General features: G+C 35.9%; 2 protein-coding genes across 2 annotated transcripts in view; one reads left to right on the top strand and one right to left on the bottom strand.

The window, feature by feature from the left end:
- Positions 1-15238, bottom strand: part of LOC306886771 (nesprin-1-like) — a 114246-nt gene extending 99008 nt beyond the window's left edge. Inside the window, exons 1-4 of the mRNA XM_079444081.1 lie at positions 15137-15238; positions 6210-6271; positions 969-1064; positions 717-800 (exon numbers count right to left, since the gene is read on the bottom strand). Coding sequence (XP_079300207.1) covers positions 717-800; positions 969-1064; positions 6210-6271; positions 15137-15203 — 309 coding nt within the window. The 5' untranslated portion in view covers positions 15204-15238. The remainder of the gene's footprint in view (positions 1-716; positions 801-968; positions 1065-6209; positions 6272-15136) is intronic.
- Positions 15239-17618: 2380 nt separating this feature from the next.
- LOC306886677 (myc target protein 1 homolog) lies at positions 17619-19883 on the top strand. The gene is made up of 2 exons (XM_079443979.1): positions 17619-17743; positions 18294-19883. Exons 1-2 carry the CDS (start codon positions 17671-17673, stop codon positions 18809-18811), a joined length of 591 nt encoding a protein of 196 aa, XP_079300105.1. The 5' UTR covers positions 17619-17670; the 3' UTR covers positions 18812-19883.
- The last annotated feature ends 889 nt before the right edge of the window (positions 19884-20772 follow it).

Raw genomic sequence — 20772 nt, 5'->3', positions numbered from 1 at the left:
ACAATGTAAATTTTACAACATATACAAATAGAAAACACAAGTAATATTTCACATATTACTTCTACTGTATTTTTGATCAAATAAATGCACATTTGTTAAGCATAAAAAATTATTTTTATATAACTGAAATCATATTAGTTTTTCTTTTCTTTTATATAATCTCTATTAAATAGAAAAATAATACATTATTGTAATTGACAATCAATGTATATGTTTTTCTTCCATATAATGTCTTGTATAAAAATCCTTATTTCTTTAATGACGTGGAAGTGACATCATGATAGGTGGAAAAACAAAAGCAAGTGTTATCGATGGATTTATTGAATTCTGTGATATTCTGTTGGTTTGTGTCACTCTAAAACATATATCGTAATTGATCAAATTACCCAATCAGTTTGATATTTCAAAAAAATGGGAAAATATGAAAGCTCATTTTTCAAGTTCACGCTCTTATGTAAGCTCTCTGTCAATTCCTCACTGAGCAATGACTAACTTTAGCTTTAACTTCCATCCTGTTCATTTCTTGTCCTTGTCTGATCTTGACCAGAGCATATTTCTGACAGTCTGCTATATCCATTTCTAGAAAGACTTCCTTAAAAAAGCAAGGCTTTAAAAGGTACTGCAGAACAGGAATGACCCAGCTAGGAGTGTTATACAGAATATCATCATATAATTAAGACAGATGAGATAACCGGAGGGATCATGGGGTCGCCTACCTTCCTTCCCTCCAGGAACTTAAGAGCTGTGCCGATGTTGGACACCCAGTGGATCCTTTTGATTTGGCGGCCCTGTTCGCATGGCTGCAGGGAAATACGAGGGGTTTATCAGGAGTGGAAATGAAAGGAAGGACTCTATCAAGCCCATCATCTTGGCATTAAACAGACTTTGTCACACCAGCTGCTGCTGCGCTCAAAGCAGAGGTTTCACAGAGAGATAATCTGCAGATATTGCATCACAGAAACACTTACTAATCTCTGTCCAGACAGCACCTCTAACAGAGCCAGCAGTTTCACCCCATCCTTGATGTCCTCAAAGAGGTCGTTGACTTCAAAAGGAGGTTTGTGCTGGAAAAGGACAAAAAGAAGAGGAATAAATTAAAGGTGAACTTAATGAACCCCCTATAGTGCTTTGATTACAAATGTGCTGGATGCTTCTGCTCTTGTGCTGCTCTGACTAGTTTCTTCTACTTTATTATTCTCATTGTACTTCATTCTTATTCTACCTTATAAGTTGCTATAGATCATCTGCTGAATAAATACATATAAATGCTTTTAGGTCATCAGAAATCCCTCTCTTCATTCCCAGAGGAATTGCAGTTTCTGGCACAGAAAATGCTCTTTCATAGTTCGGGATACATAACAAGTTCTCACTTATGTTTACTGCAGATGTTTGTCTAAAAATGTGTTATGAGGAATAAAAAAGAATGCAATTTAATGAATAATTGATATACAGTAAGAGTACAGAGCAATAAAGTTATTGTGGGTAGCAATAATGTTAGGTTCATATTGAAATGTTTAAATAAGCATTAGTAAAGTGTCAGTTTATGAGGGGTCTTTATCTCTTCGAAATTTCATGATTATCTCTCCTCGCCTAATTTCTCCCTCTCACATCACACTTCATCCAGAAGTGCCACGCAGCATTCAAACTTGCGATCACAGAAAGACTGAAACTACAGATGAAACGAAAATAAACTGTAAATGCAAATGTATTTTTCATGGTGAAGCAGTGGCAGGAAATAGACAAAGGCAATATAAATGCTTTTTTATATAATATGGTGATCGTTCAGTTTGATGCCTTTCATTTTATTAATATTACTTTCATTCAGCAAGCACACATTAAATTTAAAGTAAACACATTTATAATGTAACAAAAGGTTTCTATTTCAAATAAATGCTGTTTGAAATTCTACAGTATTTATCAAACAATCCTGGCCAAAAAAAAAGTCAAGTTTTCACAAAAACATAAATCAGCATAATAAACATAATAAAAATAATATAACAGAGACTAATACTGGAGTAATGATGCTGATAATTCAGTTTTGCATTACGGGAATAAATTGCATTTTAAAATATATTCAAAAAAATTCAAATTGTAATGATATTTTCCAATACTACCATTTTTTACTGTACTTTTAATCAAATAAATGCAGTCTTGCTGAGCATAAGAATCATTACAAAAAAACTGACCCCAAACCTTTGAATAGTACTGTATTAATGTACTGTAGTACTATAATCTGACACTTGCTTCATTATAATGCTACTGTACCATGTTTGTAAGGACTATCACTAGAATGCCGTACATGATGCAGGTCTGACTTTATTTTGAAAGTCTCAGCTCAGCTGTTCCCGTACAAACACCAAAAAAGTGCAAATGCACTTCAAAATTTTAAAGGAAATGGACACAATAGGAAAAGATAACAGATGTGTCAGAGGTCAAACCAAAATAGAACTTTCCATCATGCAAAAGCTTCATATGTGAGGTGCAGACACATTTGTTTTGGTCATGCTAACTATTGATAAAACAAAAAAAAATAGGAAGCAGGACATGTAAATCTAGATTTATTTCTATGGAACAAATGCAAAAATACTCAATAAAACAACAGAAAAAATAGCCAACCAGCACACACACAGACAGCGAAGAAATCTGGAAGTATAGCAGGCATCTGCAGACTCATAAAGCATATACTGCAGCTTAGTTAGTATGCACTGAGCGTGTGCTTTCGGTACGGACGCTGCTTCACTGCAGTGGACCCAACGGCTGCACACTTTACTCAGATTCTTCAAACTTTCATAGTCATGTTGTGCAGCAGATTGTGTGGAACAAAAGCCCCTCAGTGCAATCTGTGCTGACTGGAATACTTAAACCCACCATTTGTGTCAGATTATCCTCTCTTTGTGAGCTGCAAAGTGCCCCGTCACCAAAGCAACTAATCACGCATAATGAGCCGAGTGGGAGGAGCAACAACACTCACAACAGCTCCACTTCAGCATGTGGGTCATTATACAAAACCATGTGACTTTAACAATGAATAGCTGATGTCATCATGTACTATGTGCTATTGAAGCATTTTCTTACCACATCAACAAATGTATAGTGACTTCCTTCTATTGACTTCGTTTTTTGGCCTGTTTCTTTTTTTAAGAAATTGAAGAAAGTTACTAATTTTTAAGAAAATTACTGAATTGGCAAATGCACACTTTTTGTTAAGAAAAATGGCTACTCTTATCTTTTTAGCTACGTATATGAATATTTTCAGATTCAGGTTGACAAAATAAGTTGTAATGTGCTGTAATAATGTCAACTTAATTTTTTTTTTCTGTGTTACTATGTTTGTCAGTACAAAAAAAAAATTTCTCTCAGAATAGCTAGTAAATTTCACAAACAAATGCAAAGAAATTGCAAGTAAATATGACATTTTTAAGTTAAAAAACGGCATTTTCTTAAAATAATATTTTCTTGGAAAATGTATTCTAACAATCCAATAAACATTTCATCTAAAAGTTTTATTTACAAATTCAAAAATTAAATTTTTTTACAGTGTAGAGGATGATCATAAACTTATTCTGATGTTGTATAGTAAACAATTGATTACTGAAAAATGGTTATTTGTATTTATACAGTTTCACTCACATCAAGTCACATTATGGCAGTAAAAAGGGTTGCAAATGCAGTTAATGGAAATTAATTATTTTTTCCAACTTAATTGGTTTTCCAAAATGTAGAGTGCACCCATAGAATGCTGACCAGGTCCTGACTGATTGTATCTTAAATATACTGCTGTTGACTCTTAAAATCACAGTATCTGAAATCAGCAGGCACACACTTCAAAGACCTCAGGAGCGAAACATGTTTCTTCCCACTGAGAATTGTTCCAGCCCCTCTCGACGGCCATCTGCATATACCTACAGTGTCCAAAACTTCCCAGAATTACCCTGGTCTCCATGAACACAGATTCAATCTGCATTTCCACATAACGCAAGTCCCCTGCTGCTACTTTAGCACAAGACATAACATGGCAACACAGAGGACCTGACTCGCAAACAGAGGAAGTTCTGGTGTCACAGCGGATTTCAGATATTTTTCCCTGAGGTCAAAATAAATTACTATCTCATTATATTTCATAAATATAACGTACACACACACACACACACACAGACATATACGTAAATATATATGAAAATATATATATGAAAGCCACATAAAAAACACTTTGGTAAATCATAATTATGAGATAAGTCTAAATCATAATTGTGACATAAAAAGTCAATACTAAGAGATAAAAAAAGTTAATATTAATGACATAAGTCAAATTTCTAAAACATTCAACCTTTCTGAAGGCATAATTATATTCTAATATATATAAAAGTGTTTTTATATGATGACTTGTGCCATATTTATGACACTGGTCATAAAGTCATAAATATCATAAAATCATAATTGTAACATAAAAAAATTTAATTATGAGATTAAAAAGTTAGTATTTGTGGAAATGTCCAATTAAACTGTAAAAAGTTCATCCTCAACCTTTCTGAATAAATAAGTACATTCCAAAATATATAAAAAGTCAAAATTAAGAGATATAAAAGTAATAATTGTGACATAAAGCAGTCAAACGTATGAGATAAAAAGTCAGTACTTGTGGAAATGTCTGTAAACTGTAAAAATGTTCATCCTCGACCTTTCTGAAGTCATAAGTACATCCCAAAATATACAGTATAAACGTATTTTTATATTATGACTTATGTCTTAATTATGACATTGGTCAAAATTATGAGATAAAAAGTCATAATTATTAGATAAAAACCTCACCTTTTTTGCCATAATCATCTCAAAATGTCAATGTTTTGCATCATAATTATGAATTTTTATGTCAATTTCAACTTATGGCATAATTTAAAAAAACAATGTCAGTGTTTTACATCATCATTATGAGTTTTTATGTCAATTAAAAAATTTTTCCATAATTATAATTTACCAAATCATGTTTGGCTTCCATACCGCTCACATATCACAACTTCATTTCATAAATTCAAAGCACATTTTCAGAGTTTTTTTAATGCTCAGCCTACTAACACAAGATCACCCACTCATCTTGGCCATGGCAGTGGGACGCCATCACAGCACAGCATTCATTCTCAAAGCACACAGCACAAACAGCACCCTTCATGGTTTTTCATTAGAGTATTATAGCATTACGCCCCCTCACTCACTGTTTACTGTCCTGCACAACGATCAGCCTTTAATCAACTGAGCTTTACTCGGTTACACAGACATGTGCCCTTTAGAGTCATTATGACATTAGACTACAAAGCAAATCACATGGACCATTCACTGTTCACGGCTGACGGGTCAGGAAGACAGAACGGTAACCCAGCCATCACTGCTTAAGACACTGGTGTATTTCCTCAGAGTAACACCAACAGTCTAGCATTATATACTCAGTTAGTGATTCTCTATCATGATATATAGTAGACAAAAAAGCACTTACGTCACAGTTAAAAAGTGTCTAAATGTCATTGCATTAAAAAACAAATGTCATTTAGTTTAAAGAAAGATAGAATATGCATCAATTTTAAGCGAAAACAAGTTTGCTGTGTTTTACATGATTACTCTACCGCTACGTTGCATTTATTAGATTACAAATACAGTAAAAACATTAATGTTATTAAATATTATTACAATTTAAAATAACTTATTTTAATATATTTCAAAATGTAATTTATTCCATTGATGGCAAAACTGAATTTTATAGCTATTACTTCAGTCTTCAGTTCAAGAACTTTTGATCATTTTAGTGCCTTCTTACTGAATAAAAGTATTAATTTCTTTTAAGAACAACAAAAAAAAAATCTTACTGACACCAAACTCTTGAATGGTAGTGTAGCTACTGCTCAAAATAAAGACTGCGGTTGTCAATCCGAGCAAAAACTTCACAGATTTAACGTACTCAAAATCATTGCCACAACAGTTGATTAAATCTCATAGTAAAAAACTGCTCAGAAAAATGAAAGCAACATTTGTGCAGTATTTCAGCACAAAAAGACATGTGATATTTTGTTATATAATGCCATAACAAACAAGGATTTTTAAAAGTGTCCAAAGTGTATTGGGTCACTGTTGTTGTCGTACTGTAATCCAGAGTAAATAGTACTACAAGCTAAATGTTGCGGCATTCAGATAAAAAAAAAAAAAACTGCAAAAATTCTTACCTTGGCCAAGTGTGAGTTAATCCACTTTGTGAAAGTTCTTTTCTGCACCGCCTCTTGTTCATCTGCAAAAGACAGAAACACAATAACCACATCAGTGAGCACATATGATTTACTCTTCAATATCCAGTGAGATGTTACGCTTTCTTGTCTTCTTCATTTTGTATCACAGTCATCTTGACTCACCTGGCTATTTTCTTATAATTGTGAGGATTACTACTGAATACTGTACATTTTCATTACTGTAAGTCTACATTGAAAGCTAGAGAGGAGATATTCACCAGCACAGGAGAGCTGAGAGTCCACACGTGGCATGAGCAAAAACATCAGAAACATGTGCCAATATTCCCATTATTACATATATACTCAGCATAAACAACATAAATGCAGATTTTAAACATAAACACACAGATATGCTCATCATTTTCATATATGTGTAAAACACAAGCTCTCGAGGACATTATTTAACTAAGAAAATTCAAGAAATGCAAAAATCACAGGGTGGTTGTTAAAGCGTTGCTATGCAGTTGTTAGGACGTTCTGAGCGGTTGCCAGGCTGTCACTATGGATTTGCATTACAAATAGTCTGCAAAAGTGTTCTGGTGGTTGTCAGGGTGTTACATGATAACATAAAGATATTCTAAATGGTTGTCATGGCACTGCTATGCTAGAATGTACTATGTGGTTGCCAGGGTGTTACCATGTGGGTACTAGTGTGTTCTGGGTGGTTGCCAGGATGTTGCTAAGCAGTTGCAATGGAATTCTGTGTGATTGCCTGGCCTTTGCAATGCAGCCATGTAGATGTTCTGAGTGGTTGTTATGGCATTGCTATGGAGTTGTTAGGATGTTCTATGTGGTTGCCAGGGTATTGCTATGCAGTTTCTAGGAAAGGTATTTTGAGTGGATGCCAGGCCGTTCCTATGCAGCTGCAAAGATACTCTACATGGTTGTCAGGAGGTTTCTAGTGGTAACTAGAACATTCTATGGTTGCAAGGACAGTAAAAACGGCTGCAAAGGTGTTTGGAGTGGTTGCCAGGATGTTGCCATGCAGTTGGAAAAGTGTTCTAAATGGTTGCCAGGGTGTTGCCATATGGTTGCCAGGCTGTTGCGATGCAGCCATAAAAATGTTCTGAGTGATTATCATGGCATTGCTATGAAGATGCTAGATGTTCTGTGTGGTTTCCAGGGATTTGCTGTGTAGTTATTATTGTGTTCTGGATGGCTGCCAGGGTGTTGCTATGTGGTTGCAAAGTTGTTCTACGTGGTTGCCAGACCATTGCTACACAGTTCTAAAGATGTGGTTCCTATGGTGTTGTAGGTGTTGTCCAAGTTTCTATAATATTCTTCTGATTTTTAATTGTTTGCAAGGTGAAAAAAGTTTAACACTGCAACTGTTTAATAATGTTCAAATCATCAACCCTACGTATGAGCAATAGTACTAGAGATGCTTGACTTCACAAACAGCAGGAATGGAAGTTTGTGACATCTGTTAACACAATAGACAAATCTAGCAGAGCATTTGTAGACACAGATAAGGTCATTCAGGTCACCAACAAACACCCACCAGACATATTTATGCATGATGGGCTCAGACAGATCAGCGATTTTCACAAAAGACAACATCCTATGTTTGCATGCATGTACTAATGCAATGCACGCAGCATGTTTAGGAAGCATCCATGTACTGTAGCACACGTGGCATGCCGGTGCAGCCTTAAGCACACCACAGCCGTCATAATCCAACATGCGCAGCTGTAAAGAGGTTAGCATCAGCACTCGTGTGCAGCCGTGACCCGTGCCAACACAGTGATTACCTCTCCCGAGGAGGAAGACGAGGAAGAACTCAGCTGGCCAATAATGTCTAGTGAGCCATATGACCCAGGGACGTGTCACTGCATATCTGGATCATGCATCTGTTTCACCTACATTCAGTGGAGCACAGACTACATGTAAATCTGAGCTATAGGCTCCCACACTCCAGTCGGATGAGAGGAGACATCGATGTCCCACTTACCGCGGAGATACTGAAAGAATCCCGTCACCAGATTCAGAGACGTGGTCTTTTTCACGGCTACGTCCTTAAAGTGAGCCATTGTGTGCCCTGCATTGGTTTCTTTGTGTCCTTCATGTGTGAAAGTGCGCAAGTGTCATCCAGGGAGGAAAACCAGATCAGCTATCCTTTATTTCCTCCGGGAAGCAGAACAGAGCAGGCGGAGGAGCTTTCCGTGTGAAAACACAGTGCGACTGAGCGCTGGAGGATGAAACCTCCCCCTCCTCTTGTTGTCTCTCTCCCTCTCCCTCTCTCTCCTCCGCTGTGGATAGGCTGCTAATCGAGGGCAGTTTTTATGAGCCAGGCGACTTCCTGTTGTTGGTGGAGCTGGGGAGTCGTGCTGGTGTGGATGCTCCGTTCAGGTCTGTTCTCGTTCTAGCAGCATCCCACAGCTGCAGCCATACTAACCGGCTATGGCACTGATCGGCCAATCAGCACGCGGGGGGCTGTGATGTCACCGGGCAGCTGGTGTATCCTGATTTATATGGGTGGGTGGGGGTCAGTACTTGTGCTACACAGCTTGAACTCCACCGGGCCTCCACTACAAGCACCGCAGACACCCTAATGCAGGAATGGCTTAACAAATAATCAGATTCAATGCAGTCCAGAATGCTACACAAAGGACTTGATGATATGACACAGTTACTCTGGGTTTAAATGTGTTTGCGTGTCTAAGTAAGAAACAAAGCAAACAGAAAGTGGAATTTTTTTGTCTTTACAATGACACACAAATTTTAATACATGTTTCTGGTCTTATTGTGTGCAATTTATTAATTAAACATTATTACAAGTGTTTAATGAGACAAAAATCGCTATATTGCTTCGTATTAGTGATCTGAACAAACAACTAACACTTGGGCTAGTATTAAACTTTGGAACGTAATTTATCTTACAGCATTTATTATGCAGCAGCATAACGGTTTTCAACACTGATAATAATAAGAAATGTTTCTTGAGCAGCAAATCTGCATATTAGAATAATTTCTGAAAGATCATGTGACACTGAAGACTGGAGTAATGATGCCAAAAATTCAGCTTTGCATCCCAGGAATAAATTACATTTTACAATATATTCAAATACAAAATAGTTATTTTGAATCATAATATTTTTTTATTATTTTATCACCTTTACTATGTGATCTAATAAATGCAGCCTTGTTGCAGTTTTGAATGGCATACATCAAAAGTAAACGAGTAAAATCAAGATCCACTATTTTCATATTTAATATTCTGTTTTATTCAGACATACATTTATGGAGTCATGTTGACTTTAAATCCTTTAAAGTCCTTTTAATTTTGTACATGTCTATGGCAGAAGTCATTCAGTTCACAAATTCAATCATACTAAATAACACATGCATTATTTGCAAATGGCTATAAGGCAACTGGGAACCAACTGCACTCAAAGTATTGAATCATTTATGTCACAGCCAGTGCAAAGCATCTGCCACCTGCTTTGGTGCAGTCAGTGACTATATCACTCTATTATTCCTGACCATCACCCACAGCATGAGCCCCACACAAACCCAATCCATCACACCACCTACTTATTTGCATCCTGATATATATTTAATTGTGCAATTATAAGACCATCTTAAGACCAGAAATGGACATCCCCAGTGTTAAGTCTTGATCTTCCAGACATCCACTGCTTTGTGTTGCCTTGTTTAATAAAACGCTCTTTATCAAATTACTTAATTCAATCTCATGTTTTCGTGCACTGAAACATAAGTGCATATACAAAATATAACTGTTCTTTCACAAATCCACTTAGAAGAAAAATCCATTCTCTCACCGCTCAGTCACCGTGGCATAGCTCAGGTATTTATATCTCAAAAAGCCTTTTGTGTTAAAGATCGAGGAATGTATCTCAAACTGTTTTAGTCACAGAAGATAATGTAATCGAATCACATGCATTTGTATCTATCAGTTAACAGGGTTGAAGCTCAGGGATCTTTAAAACGAATTAAAAAGTCCTGACATTGTGTGGATTAGAATAGGGTGAGAAAATGTATTGTATTTATTATATCTAGCATACATATACTGTATATATACATTTGTATAGACAGACAGACAGACAGACAGACAGACAGACAGATAGACAGATAGACAGATAGATAGATAGATAGATAGATAGATAGATAGATAGATAGATAGATAGATAGATAGATAGATAGATAGATTTTGGAGCTGTCCAGTGCTGAAATATCTTTGCAGACAAATGTAAAGGCTTTCAGGATACAATACAGAGTTTAAGTCTAAAATTTGCAAAAGTCCCACAGTTCTCCATCAGTAATCAATGGATGATCATTAGTATTTAGCATCTACAGTCAAGCAATTCCAGTGCTGCAACACGACAAACTGGATTGTTCCCACTATAATAAAAAAGCAGCTTTATTGATGGTCTTTTTGTAGCACTTGCACTCACACCCAGCATTAAGAGTTAGAGTTAATTAAGTATTAATTAATGTACAGTTACTTTCAGTCTACACACAGAATTAACAGAAAAAAGTGAGTGGAGCATCTGAAATTTAAATGAGTGCGTTCAACACAAACTCGGGACAGATGATATCATGGGCAACAGGTCAGATGTTGCTGTCGTCTGTTGAATGGAGTGCAGTCTTCAATACTCTGTACTTTGTGCATTAGGCCCAAAAAGGATAACTTTAAGATATTTAGAAAAAAAAACAAATTTAAACACTGAAATAGTGCCATCTAGTGTCCTATTAAAAACATTCTGTGACCACATGGCCTGCATCTATATTCAACCATCTATTTTGATCAATGTAATAATGATGATAGTCAAAACAATTCACCTTTATTTACATAGCGCTTTTTACCATACAAATTGTTTCAAAGCAGCTTTCCAGTGATAAACAAGAAAATAGTGATTCAATGATGCAAACAGATGTCAAATTTGCTGTAATGCAGCTCAAAAAAGCAGCTCATTATTCAGCTGAAATCAGTTCATTGTTGACAGTGGTGTCTTTAATGACAGAAAGCATTAAATCAGAATCAGGTTGAGCATTTAGCTTCTGTAGACATAACATGTGAACACCTTTCTCATTGTTTTAACAATAAATTAACAGTTTTATCATTTAATCAAGACAACAACGTTCTTATGCAAAATTTGTCTCAGTAAACCAACAAGCTCCTTTGTCGTTGGAGAGATTTCCTCTGATATGTGTCTAAAGGAAATGGCTGCTGTATAAAAATCTTTCGTGCCAATGAAAGGAAGATGGCAAACGGTTTTACCACACGCTTGAAACAGGCATGCGCCAGTCACCACCACTGAGAGGGAAACCAAAAGAAGTTACTCTGAAAATAGTAACCACAGACCTTCTGTCACATAAACAACACATTGCCCTATTCGCAGTAGATGTGCCATGTTAACTAGCACACACCTCTTCTGATGTGCAAAATACATTTGACCACATGCATGAAGACATTTCAACTGAATTCATCTTATATGCAATCACTGTGTTGCCATCAAATGCCAGATCTACTACGACATAAACCAAACCAAATTGCACAACAGAAACTTAACATGCACTATAAATTGTTTTTACATTAAATGTGAGTAATGCATGCTGATGGTGCAACATTTACCGCCAATTTACTAGGGTGTTGCTATTGAATTGCTAAGGTGTTCTATTTTATATGTGGGAGGGTTAATTGGGTACGTGTTTCATCTAATTAAACAGACATCATTTAAGATCACCTACAGTACACTAAAGCTGAAAATGCATGCCTGACTCTTAAACTTTTGGCGGTGCTTCTCCCATCACATGCATTTGTATCTATCGATTAACAGGGTTGAAGCTCAGGGATCTTTAAAACGAATGAAAAAGTCCTGACATTGTGTGGATTAGAATAGGGTGAGAAAATGTATTGTATTTATTATATCTAGCATACATATACTGTATATATACATGTGTATAGACAGACAGACAGACGTGTTTCATCTAATTAAACAGACATCATTTAAGATCACCTACACTAAAGCTGAAAATGCATGACTGACTCTTAAAATTTTGGCGGTAAAAACAGAAGTGCGAGTTATCACACATATGTAACTTCCTTCCTGAAGTGTTTGAATACTAAGTTCCTCTCTGCAGCTTCTTGTTTCGTCTTGAAGACTGTATGTATGCGCATGTGGGCATTGCCATGGTGATCAGAAATAAACATGAATTCTCCACAACTTCTACAGGTTACATAGGAAATGCATTAGAGGCTTTGAATAATTGCATGCACCACACTCTTCCACCCCTGATCATTTTTAACTATTCATCACTCGTGCTTTTCACGAGTTTTTAAGGACAGGATTGTGAGTTTTTGTATGTTATTGTGAAATCGGAACCTCCATTAGTCATGAACAGATAAAATCTTAATGTCAGCCTGACATTTAAGTTGTCAATGTAGTGTCTTAAAACACCTTCCTGGTCTTATTGTGCATCATTTATCAATGCATGTTATTTTAAAGACAAAATATTGTTTTTAAATTCCTCCCCTACAACACCCTGCCATATACAAATATGCTTCACCATCCAATCCAATCGATTTGATTAATAAAATCAAGTCCCACCATATGTTCTCTCTCAAAATATTATATTATGAAAGTAAAATGAGTTTCAGACTATTTCATATTTATTTTAAATTAATTGAATTACATAAAAATGAACTTTTTATTGAATTAATCTCATGTCAGAGTTAGTCACCTGCTTGCTTATGAATATTATTGTGTTACCCAGACATGACCTGGTTATTAAGTTTAAAAAGATGCTTTTATTATTGCTCTTTCCATATACTCCTGCTCTGTTTGTTGTCGTAAGAGCAGATGAAATCATTCTTAAATCAATTATTGAGCAGAAAATGCTGTTATTACTCTTCCACGAAAGCCTACAGAGAAACATCTGCCTTCACTTAGTCACGGGATTAACACTCTCAAAGGTCTCACTGTGTCGACCAACGGGTTGCCATCAAACCATTTTTTTTAATAATTCAGAAGGCCATGAATGAGATGACAGGACTAAACACAGCTAATTTGTGACCTGTTTTTATAGACAGCACTGAGTAACAGCCATCAGTTAATAAGAATGGACACGCAAAGCCAGTCCAAATATCGATCTGTTCCATCATCCAAGGACAGGACATCTTCCAAAGAGGTGTCAGGTTCTACCTGTTCCCATACACACCAACTACTATAGAGACCCTGTCCAACTCTAAACAATATGGGCATTGAGCATATCACTCAGTCTGGGTGTTTTATTACAAAGTAGATTTTTACACTTTAAAGCAAGAGCAATGGTATACTATTATTTTATTTATTATTATTAATTTATCATCAATTACTTACTTTTATGGCATTCAAAACCTGATTTCTTTTATTTTAAAGACCAAAAACTATATATATTTTGAAGAATACTGGAGCCCTATGACTTTAATTGTATGGACCAACAAATATATATATAATATTTTATTTTGCATTCCAGAGAGCAAACTGTGTCCTTCTGGTTTTATTTATATAGTATTTAATAATATTTTGACTTGGCTTAGCTGAGATGTATTAGCTGTAAATTTGTTTTTATTTCAGATTTAGTCATTTTACTACATTAACCTTATTTTAGATATTTGCCAGATCAACATTTCTCATTTTTATTTAAGTTTTTTAAGTACAGTTTTTCATCTTTTATATTTTATGCTATTTCAGCTTTATTTCTATAATAGTTCAAGATTTAGTTTACACTACCACAGAAGAAATGACATGAAGACGAAATGATGACAGAATCTTCATTTTTGGGTGAACTGTCCTATTAAGCATATGAATTTGGGGATGGATAATATTGAAGCTTCCCAGCAAAACAGGTGGATTATGGAAACATTTTCCTATCAGCATGACCCTGCATCACCACGTCATCAGACTCCCAGAAGGCCAATCATCGCTTCTATGTTTTTCTTTTGGGTGGTTTTATATTTTCCGTCCTCCAAAAATGATTGTAAAGCATTTAAACTCTTCCTGCCACCTTAAAAGCATTACCCATAATGTCGGTAGGCACCATATCGGCAGCATTATTTCTTAACACATCCACTGAGTGCTCCAGTAAACTTAACCTTATCATAAATTATATTATATAATAAATTAAATTATATAAATTAAGAGTAAGAAAGGTAACACTAAACTATTCTCTCCATGGCAACACAAGTGTTAGAAAAGGGCCTTTGTCAAGGACAACTTCCTGTCAGAAAAAACAATGATGACCTTCACAGGCTAAACTATTTTAAACACAAATCTAATCCCCAAAGATTATTTTATCAATTTTCTTTGCAGGGGGGAAAAAAAAACATTACAATACAGCTCTTTGTAGCTCGATTACATGGCTTCTGTGCTATTTTAATGAAATAACCTATTTATTTCAGCACCGAGCGGACAAAATTAGGTCCAAAAATGCGCAGAAAGCATCATGACACAAATAGATCCTCTATTCCTGTTTAAAAGGGGAGAAAAACAACCTGCCCTCAAGCACTGCCGCACACATCCTGTCAATTTGAACCATCAGCTGATAAACCAAGGCGTCCGTAAGCCATCATAATGAAAGTGCACGATTCCCTCAGGATGTGCCATAAGAGTAACATGAGCTGCATATGATGTCAACATTAGTTTAAAGATAAATGGACGGACACGCACAGCTATCATGTAAAGCATCAATATTGATTTCTCAAGTGGGTAAGTTCCTGTGCTGTCAAATATGGTGCATTTGTGCAACAAGAGGCATCTGGCAAACTCTTGGTGTGAAGGCACTGAATCAGCAAAATTCCTCCTGACTCATAGAGCCAGAGGACGGTTGTGGGAGGTAAAGAACAGAAATACAGCATCACCTACCTTGCAGCCTCTGCATCACATTCATAATGTCCTTGCTGGACCGTCCGAAAGGGCTGAGGGAAGCCATGGTCCCTCTCTACAGTCCTGTGTTCCTCTGACACCGGATCACTCATGCAGTCGGCACAGTAGACAGCAGATACTGCACTACTTTCTTAAGGGGCATCCCCATCTGCCCCTCCTACAACTCTCTCTTCCTCTTGCTGCCTCTCTCTCTCTCTCTCTCTCTCTCTCTCACTCACTCCAGGAACTTGATGTGACCCAATAGAAAAGCAGGTTTCATATAGGTGCTCGCCCAAGCAGTCGACCAATCAGAAGTCCTCTTCTTTCTACAGTCAGGGAACCCAGAAGGAAAAGTAACAGCAAGGGTGTTAGATGAGGTGATATATAAACTAATAAGTTTAATTTAAGCCAGATTTAGTCATTCATTATGACTAAATCAATACAGTTGCACAAACAAAATCGGATTTAGCAATTTTAGTACCTTAACTAAAATTGCCAAAGCAACATTTCTCATTTTCATTTAAGTTTTTCAACTACTATTTAGATTTTATTTCAGCTATATTTCTATTGCTAAAAATATTTTTTGGAATTAGTTAACAATTACAACACTGCCAAAGAAGAAATATAGTCATACAGGCATGTGGGTTTTTGCGTGAACTCTAACTTTAAGCATGCAAATTTGTTGAAGAATGATACTGAAGCCCAAACAAAAGTTATTTTTTAAGAGTCAGCAACTCAAATAGAAAACTGCACATTTTCATTTTTTGCAGTTAATTAACATTGTGTTTCTATGTACTGTATGCACACTGTAGTCATGCTGAACATGCGTGTTTGCACACAGACCACTCCCGTTTTACTTCACTAAGGGTGCTATTATTTATTTATTTTTCAGTCTAATAATAATAATAATCTACTGACTTATTACTATTATTTGAAAAAGGAGCTAATCAATAATTAAAGAAGTGTTTGCCCACCAGGGATACCATTTCATCTTGCGTTGTGTATTGCACATGAAATGCATGATATATTTGTATGTATATTAATCAGCCAAAGTTATGCACGTAACTAAGTGAAGACAACAGAAACACTGCAACAAGATATATATCTGCAGTCAAAAGCATGCTTACAGATTACACCGGAAATCTACTGCGTAAATTTCCAAGAAGCAGCCCTGATTTATCAGAATGCATAGTCTTTCGTTTTGTAAAGTTGTTCATTTGTGATGCGTGTATTACCGTGAGCAGGTGACGCTTCCTTTCCCGCAGCGCTCGTGTCTCATGGGATGATGGTGAAGCTCTGTTAGACGGGTTGCTATGGAAACATTTAAACAATGTATCAAGGCCGTGTTACTTAATGTGGCCTTTACCGCCACCTATCGGTGATACAGAGAACAACAAGGAGGCGTTGACAGACAGACAGACAGACAGATAGTCAGACAGACATACAGACAGACAGACAGATAGACAGACAGACAGATAGACAGACAGACAGACAGACAGATAGTCAGACAGACATACAGACAGACAGACAGATAGACAGACAGACAGATAGATAGATAGATAGATAGATAGATAGATAGATAGATAGATAGATAGATAGATAGATAGATAGATAGATAGATAGATAGATAGATAGATAGATAGATAGATAGATAGATAGATAGATAGATAGATAGGAAGGAAGGATATAAAGTATTTAATTGTGTCAAGTTCATAAGCACCCACTCTCTACATCACAGGCTACATGGTTCAATAATGACATCTGCTGGCCATTCCTGTTTTTGTAATAAACTCAGAGCATGGATGTCCTCCTATTGTTTTAGGACAAAATTATCCTTCACTAAAAATGTTGCCAGACTCAGTTAACCAGGAGGCTTCAGTCACTGGGGATTCTGTTGAATTCGGACAGTGTATATCCTCTCCCAGTTTCTTCTGAGAATATGAAAATTCATGCATTTTAGGCACTTTCAGTTATATTATTTAGTGGGTATTTGTAAGAATAATAATATTTGGTTCTCTGTCCATGAAACATACAGTGATATGCCAGAAGGTACAGATAGTAGGGCAGTAAGGAAATCCCCTCTGACAGCTGAGAACTTATCACCTGGGCGTTTTCATTTTCTTCTGGGAACTGTGTCAAATCAAAACTTCAGAAATGTATTGTTCAGTTTTATCTAATATAGCCTAAGTATTTGTTTAATCTTCACTCAATCTCAAAACAAATCTACAGCAAAAGAAGAAAATTAAAGTGCTGAAAGGTGTACGTTGGTCTATTATAATATAATGGGGTGAAGAAGCCATTGTATTGTATCCATTGAAACAAAGGAAATGAGGAAACAGAGGAAACAGCCTTGTTCCTCTGGATTTCTGTCCTGAACAGATAAGCCTAGCACTTGCTAATTATACAAGTAAAGAGGCAGGAAGAATGACGACAAAGTTTCCCTTCACATACAAACAAAAAAAGTGCCATATTCCCTGAGAAATACAGTGAACAGTTCCTGTGTGCTCGGAGTGAGAGTTTGGCTGCATGTTGACATGCTTCTGCTAACTATTATGGCTTCAAATGAAACAAATGCGATTCGGGAAATACTTAAACCTATTGATTTTGGTAAGAATTGGCATGCATTTGTTTTACTAGTTTGCATCAGTCAGCTTAGTGTAAATTTCACTTTTATACCTATATAAAGTGTGTGGAAATAGAAATATATGATGATTCAGTTCACTTTCAGAATGGTTTGTAGAGACGCAACTCCTAAGCAATAATTTTCTATTTTTATTTATTTATTATTATTTTCCCAGCATTGTTAATTTGTTCTAAATGTAGATTACATAAAGTTAGGCATGCATGCATATAAAAAAAAGGTATAGAAATAAATTTCATTTTAGAAATTGCTGGTAAATTTGACAAATAATTAAAGAATTAGAAAGTAATGCATTAAATTAAACATTAAATATTTAAGTAGAAAGACTGAAATATGTTCTTGTAAAACTTACTTCAGTAATATGTTTTATTTACAACTTAAAAAATATATTTTTTTCTTGGTGCGAGTATAACTTTAAGTAAACATTGAACTCAACTATTCAATATGTATTTATGATTGTATTTAATATATAATATTAATATTATATACTCAAAATTCAATAACCTTTCCATCCAGAGGAGCTCATCCTGGCATTCTGCTTGTCGATATTGATTGGTCTTCTCATCGGGGTCTTGATTTTCCTCCTCCTTACATGGATGTCAAGACGGAGAGCTTCGGTCAGGATCACCAGACGTCAAACCCAGTCATCAGAATCTAAAGGCTCACGTAACCAGCACTGCCACCTCAGACACTACAAGAGTCACGGCTTCGACAAGAACAGTGAATATGCGGGAAGAGCGGGTTTGAACCTCCACAGACAGACCTCTGTAGACCCCAATGAGCTGCTGGGTAGAAGCCCCAGCTTTCAGAACTCCACTTTCCGGCCGCCACCAAAAAAGAATAAGAAGACCGGTGATGAGACAAAGGATGATAACCAAGCTGCATTACTTCCTAACATCACAGATCCATTTAGTGCAGAACCAGCAGAGTCCTTCTGGCTGGGGAAGGGCAGTCTGAGAGGTTTCCTACCCAGACAGACTCCACCACCTGCATATGACAGTGTCATTCACGTTTTTCAGGAGTCCTGTACCTGACTGCACTGTGATAAGAGACAAAGGACTTGCAAAGGATTGTACATAAATCCCAAAACACAGATTAAACGTGACAAAAGGGGAAAAAAATTAACGAAAGGCTTGTTCTGATTTGACAGGGATCCTGATTCAACACTCATTTGCATTACTTTCATGGGTAACACTTTACAATAAGGTGCCATTAGTTGATGTGTTAACTAACAATGAGCAATGCATTTATTATATTCTTTAAACTTTGTTAACGTTAGGTAATTAAAATACAACTGTTCGTTACTAGTTCATGTCAGCTCGGGTTCATTAAAAATATTAATAAATACAAGAGATATGTTTGAAGGAAGCTGTTCATCAAAGAGTCAACAATAGTCGTAATACACAATGCCGAGTTTATTAGACAAGTAGTTTAGTATGTATAAGTAAATGTTGAACATTGAACATTCAATAAGATGAATAATTGATCTAAACATATTTTTATTGTTTGATTATGTTATCTAATGTAGTTAATTAATGTTAATTATTGCATCATTAGCAACGAGTTTCACAAAATAAGTGACACATGGCTGACTAAAGATATTGAATCAGACCATAGTACTGAATGATTGCCGTATTCATATACCACAAAACATTTTTTAAAAATCATGGAAATTTCATGGTAAGTTAAAGAATATTGTATACTTAATTTCTGTCTATTAACTAAAGAAAACCACACTAGGACTGGCAGAAAGTACAGAAGAAGACCTCCAGGGAATCTTTTCAATATGGTATTGTTCTCTTTGCATTTCCAGAGATGAAAGTGAAGTATCTCTCCTGAGTCTTGCTGCAGTTTGTCTTGAAAAAACACATAAGTGTTGGTGACAACAATTTCATTGTTTCTGTTGTAGGGACATTTTAGAGATCATTTTTGTAGTACACTTGTCTCGGAGCTGGTCAAGTCGTTTGACTGAACGAATCAGTGTTTTGAGCCTGAACTTACTTGTGAATCAACTGAATATTATTAAAGCAAACTGTTATTATGTGCGTTTTTGTGTGTTTACACAACGCCTTAATAAAATAATTTCATCATTTTAGGAAATTGCTGAAAAAAATCTTGTCATTTGTGGGAAAACTGAGTGTCCAGGTCGCGAAACGAGTCGTTTGCGTGAATGATTCAGTGACTCATTAACACCTGACCCCACCTTTTAGTGTAAAAACGATACACCAAAAACAAATCTTTGTGATGAACAGGGTTCATGGCAGCTATGTATTTAAGCAACCACGTATCAATGATTTTTCAAATGTTTTTTAATGGATGACAAAACTCACTGGCAAAGAGAGAAGTGAGGGTAAAAAAAAAAAAGTAGGTTGATATTCTGGTCATATTTTTTCCAAGCACATTCTAAACCACATCGATCTTAATAACTACTATTAATTTATTCATTAATGTTTGCCTACAAAACCACCTCTGGCTCTGGCTTTACCTAAACGCCCTCTAGAAGCTTGCGTTCTGCAAGTGAACATTGCTTTATTGTGCCATCCCAAAGAGGCACAAAATCACTTTCAAGGACTTTTACATTAACTGTTCCCATCTGGTGGAATGACCTGCCCAACTCAATCCAAGCAGCCGAATCCTTACCCATCTTCAAGAAACGGCTAAAAACTCATCTCTTCCATCTTTATTTGACCCTCGAACTCTAGCACTCTCTATTCTAATTATATTTTATCTATGTCTTCTTTTTATTAAAAAAAACAAAAACACACACATACTTGACCCTCTATCAATTGCATATTTATTCTCTAACTGCTAGCTTTTCTTGAAAAACTAACACTAGCTTACTTTTTTCTATTCTATCTACTTGTTTCTTTAAAAAAAAAAAAACTCTAGCTTTCTGTTTTCTATATTCTATCTACTCGTTTTCTTAAAATAAATAAAAAGCATGCTGTGTACTGCGTTAGGTTAAACGAGACTTGTCATGACACTTGCATGTTGC

Source organism: Barbus barbus (genome assembly GCF_936440315.1).
Source record: "Barbus barbus genome assembly, chromosome: 20".
NCBI classification, from domain to species: domain Eukaryota; kingdom Metazoa; phylum Chordata; class Actinopteri; order Cypriniformes; family Cyprinidae; genus Barbus; species Barbus barbus.
Note: the sequence above shows the minus strand (reverse complement) of the source record. Positions and strands in the feature narration are given on the sequence as shown.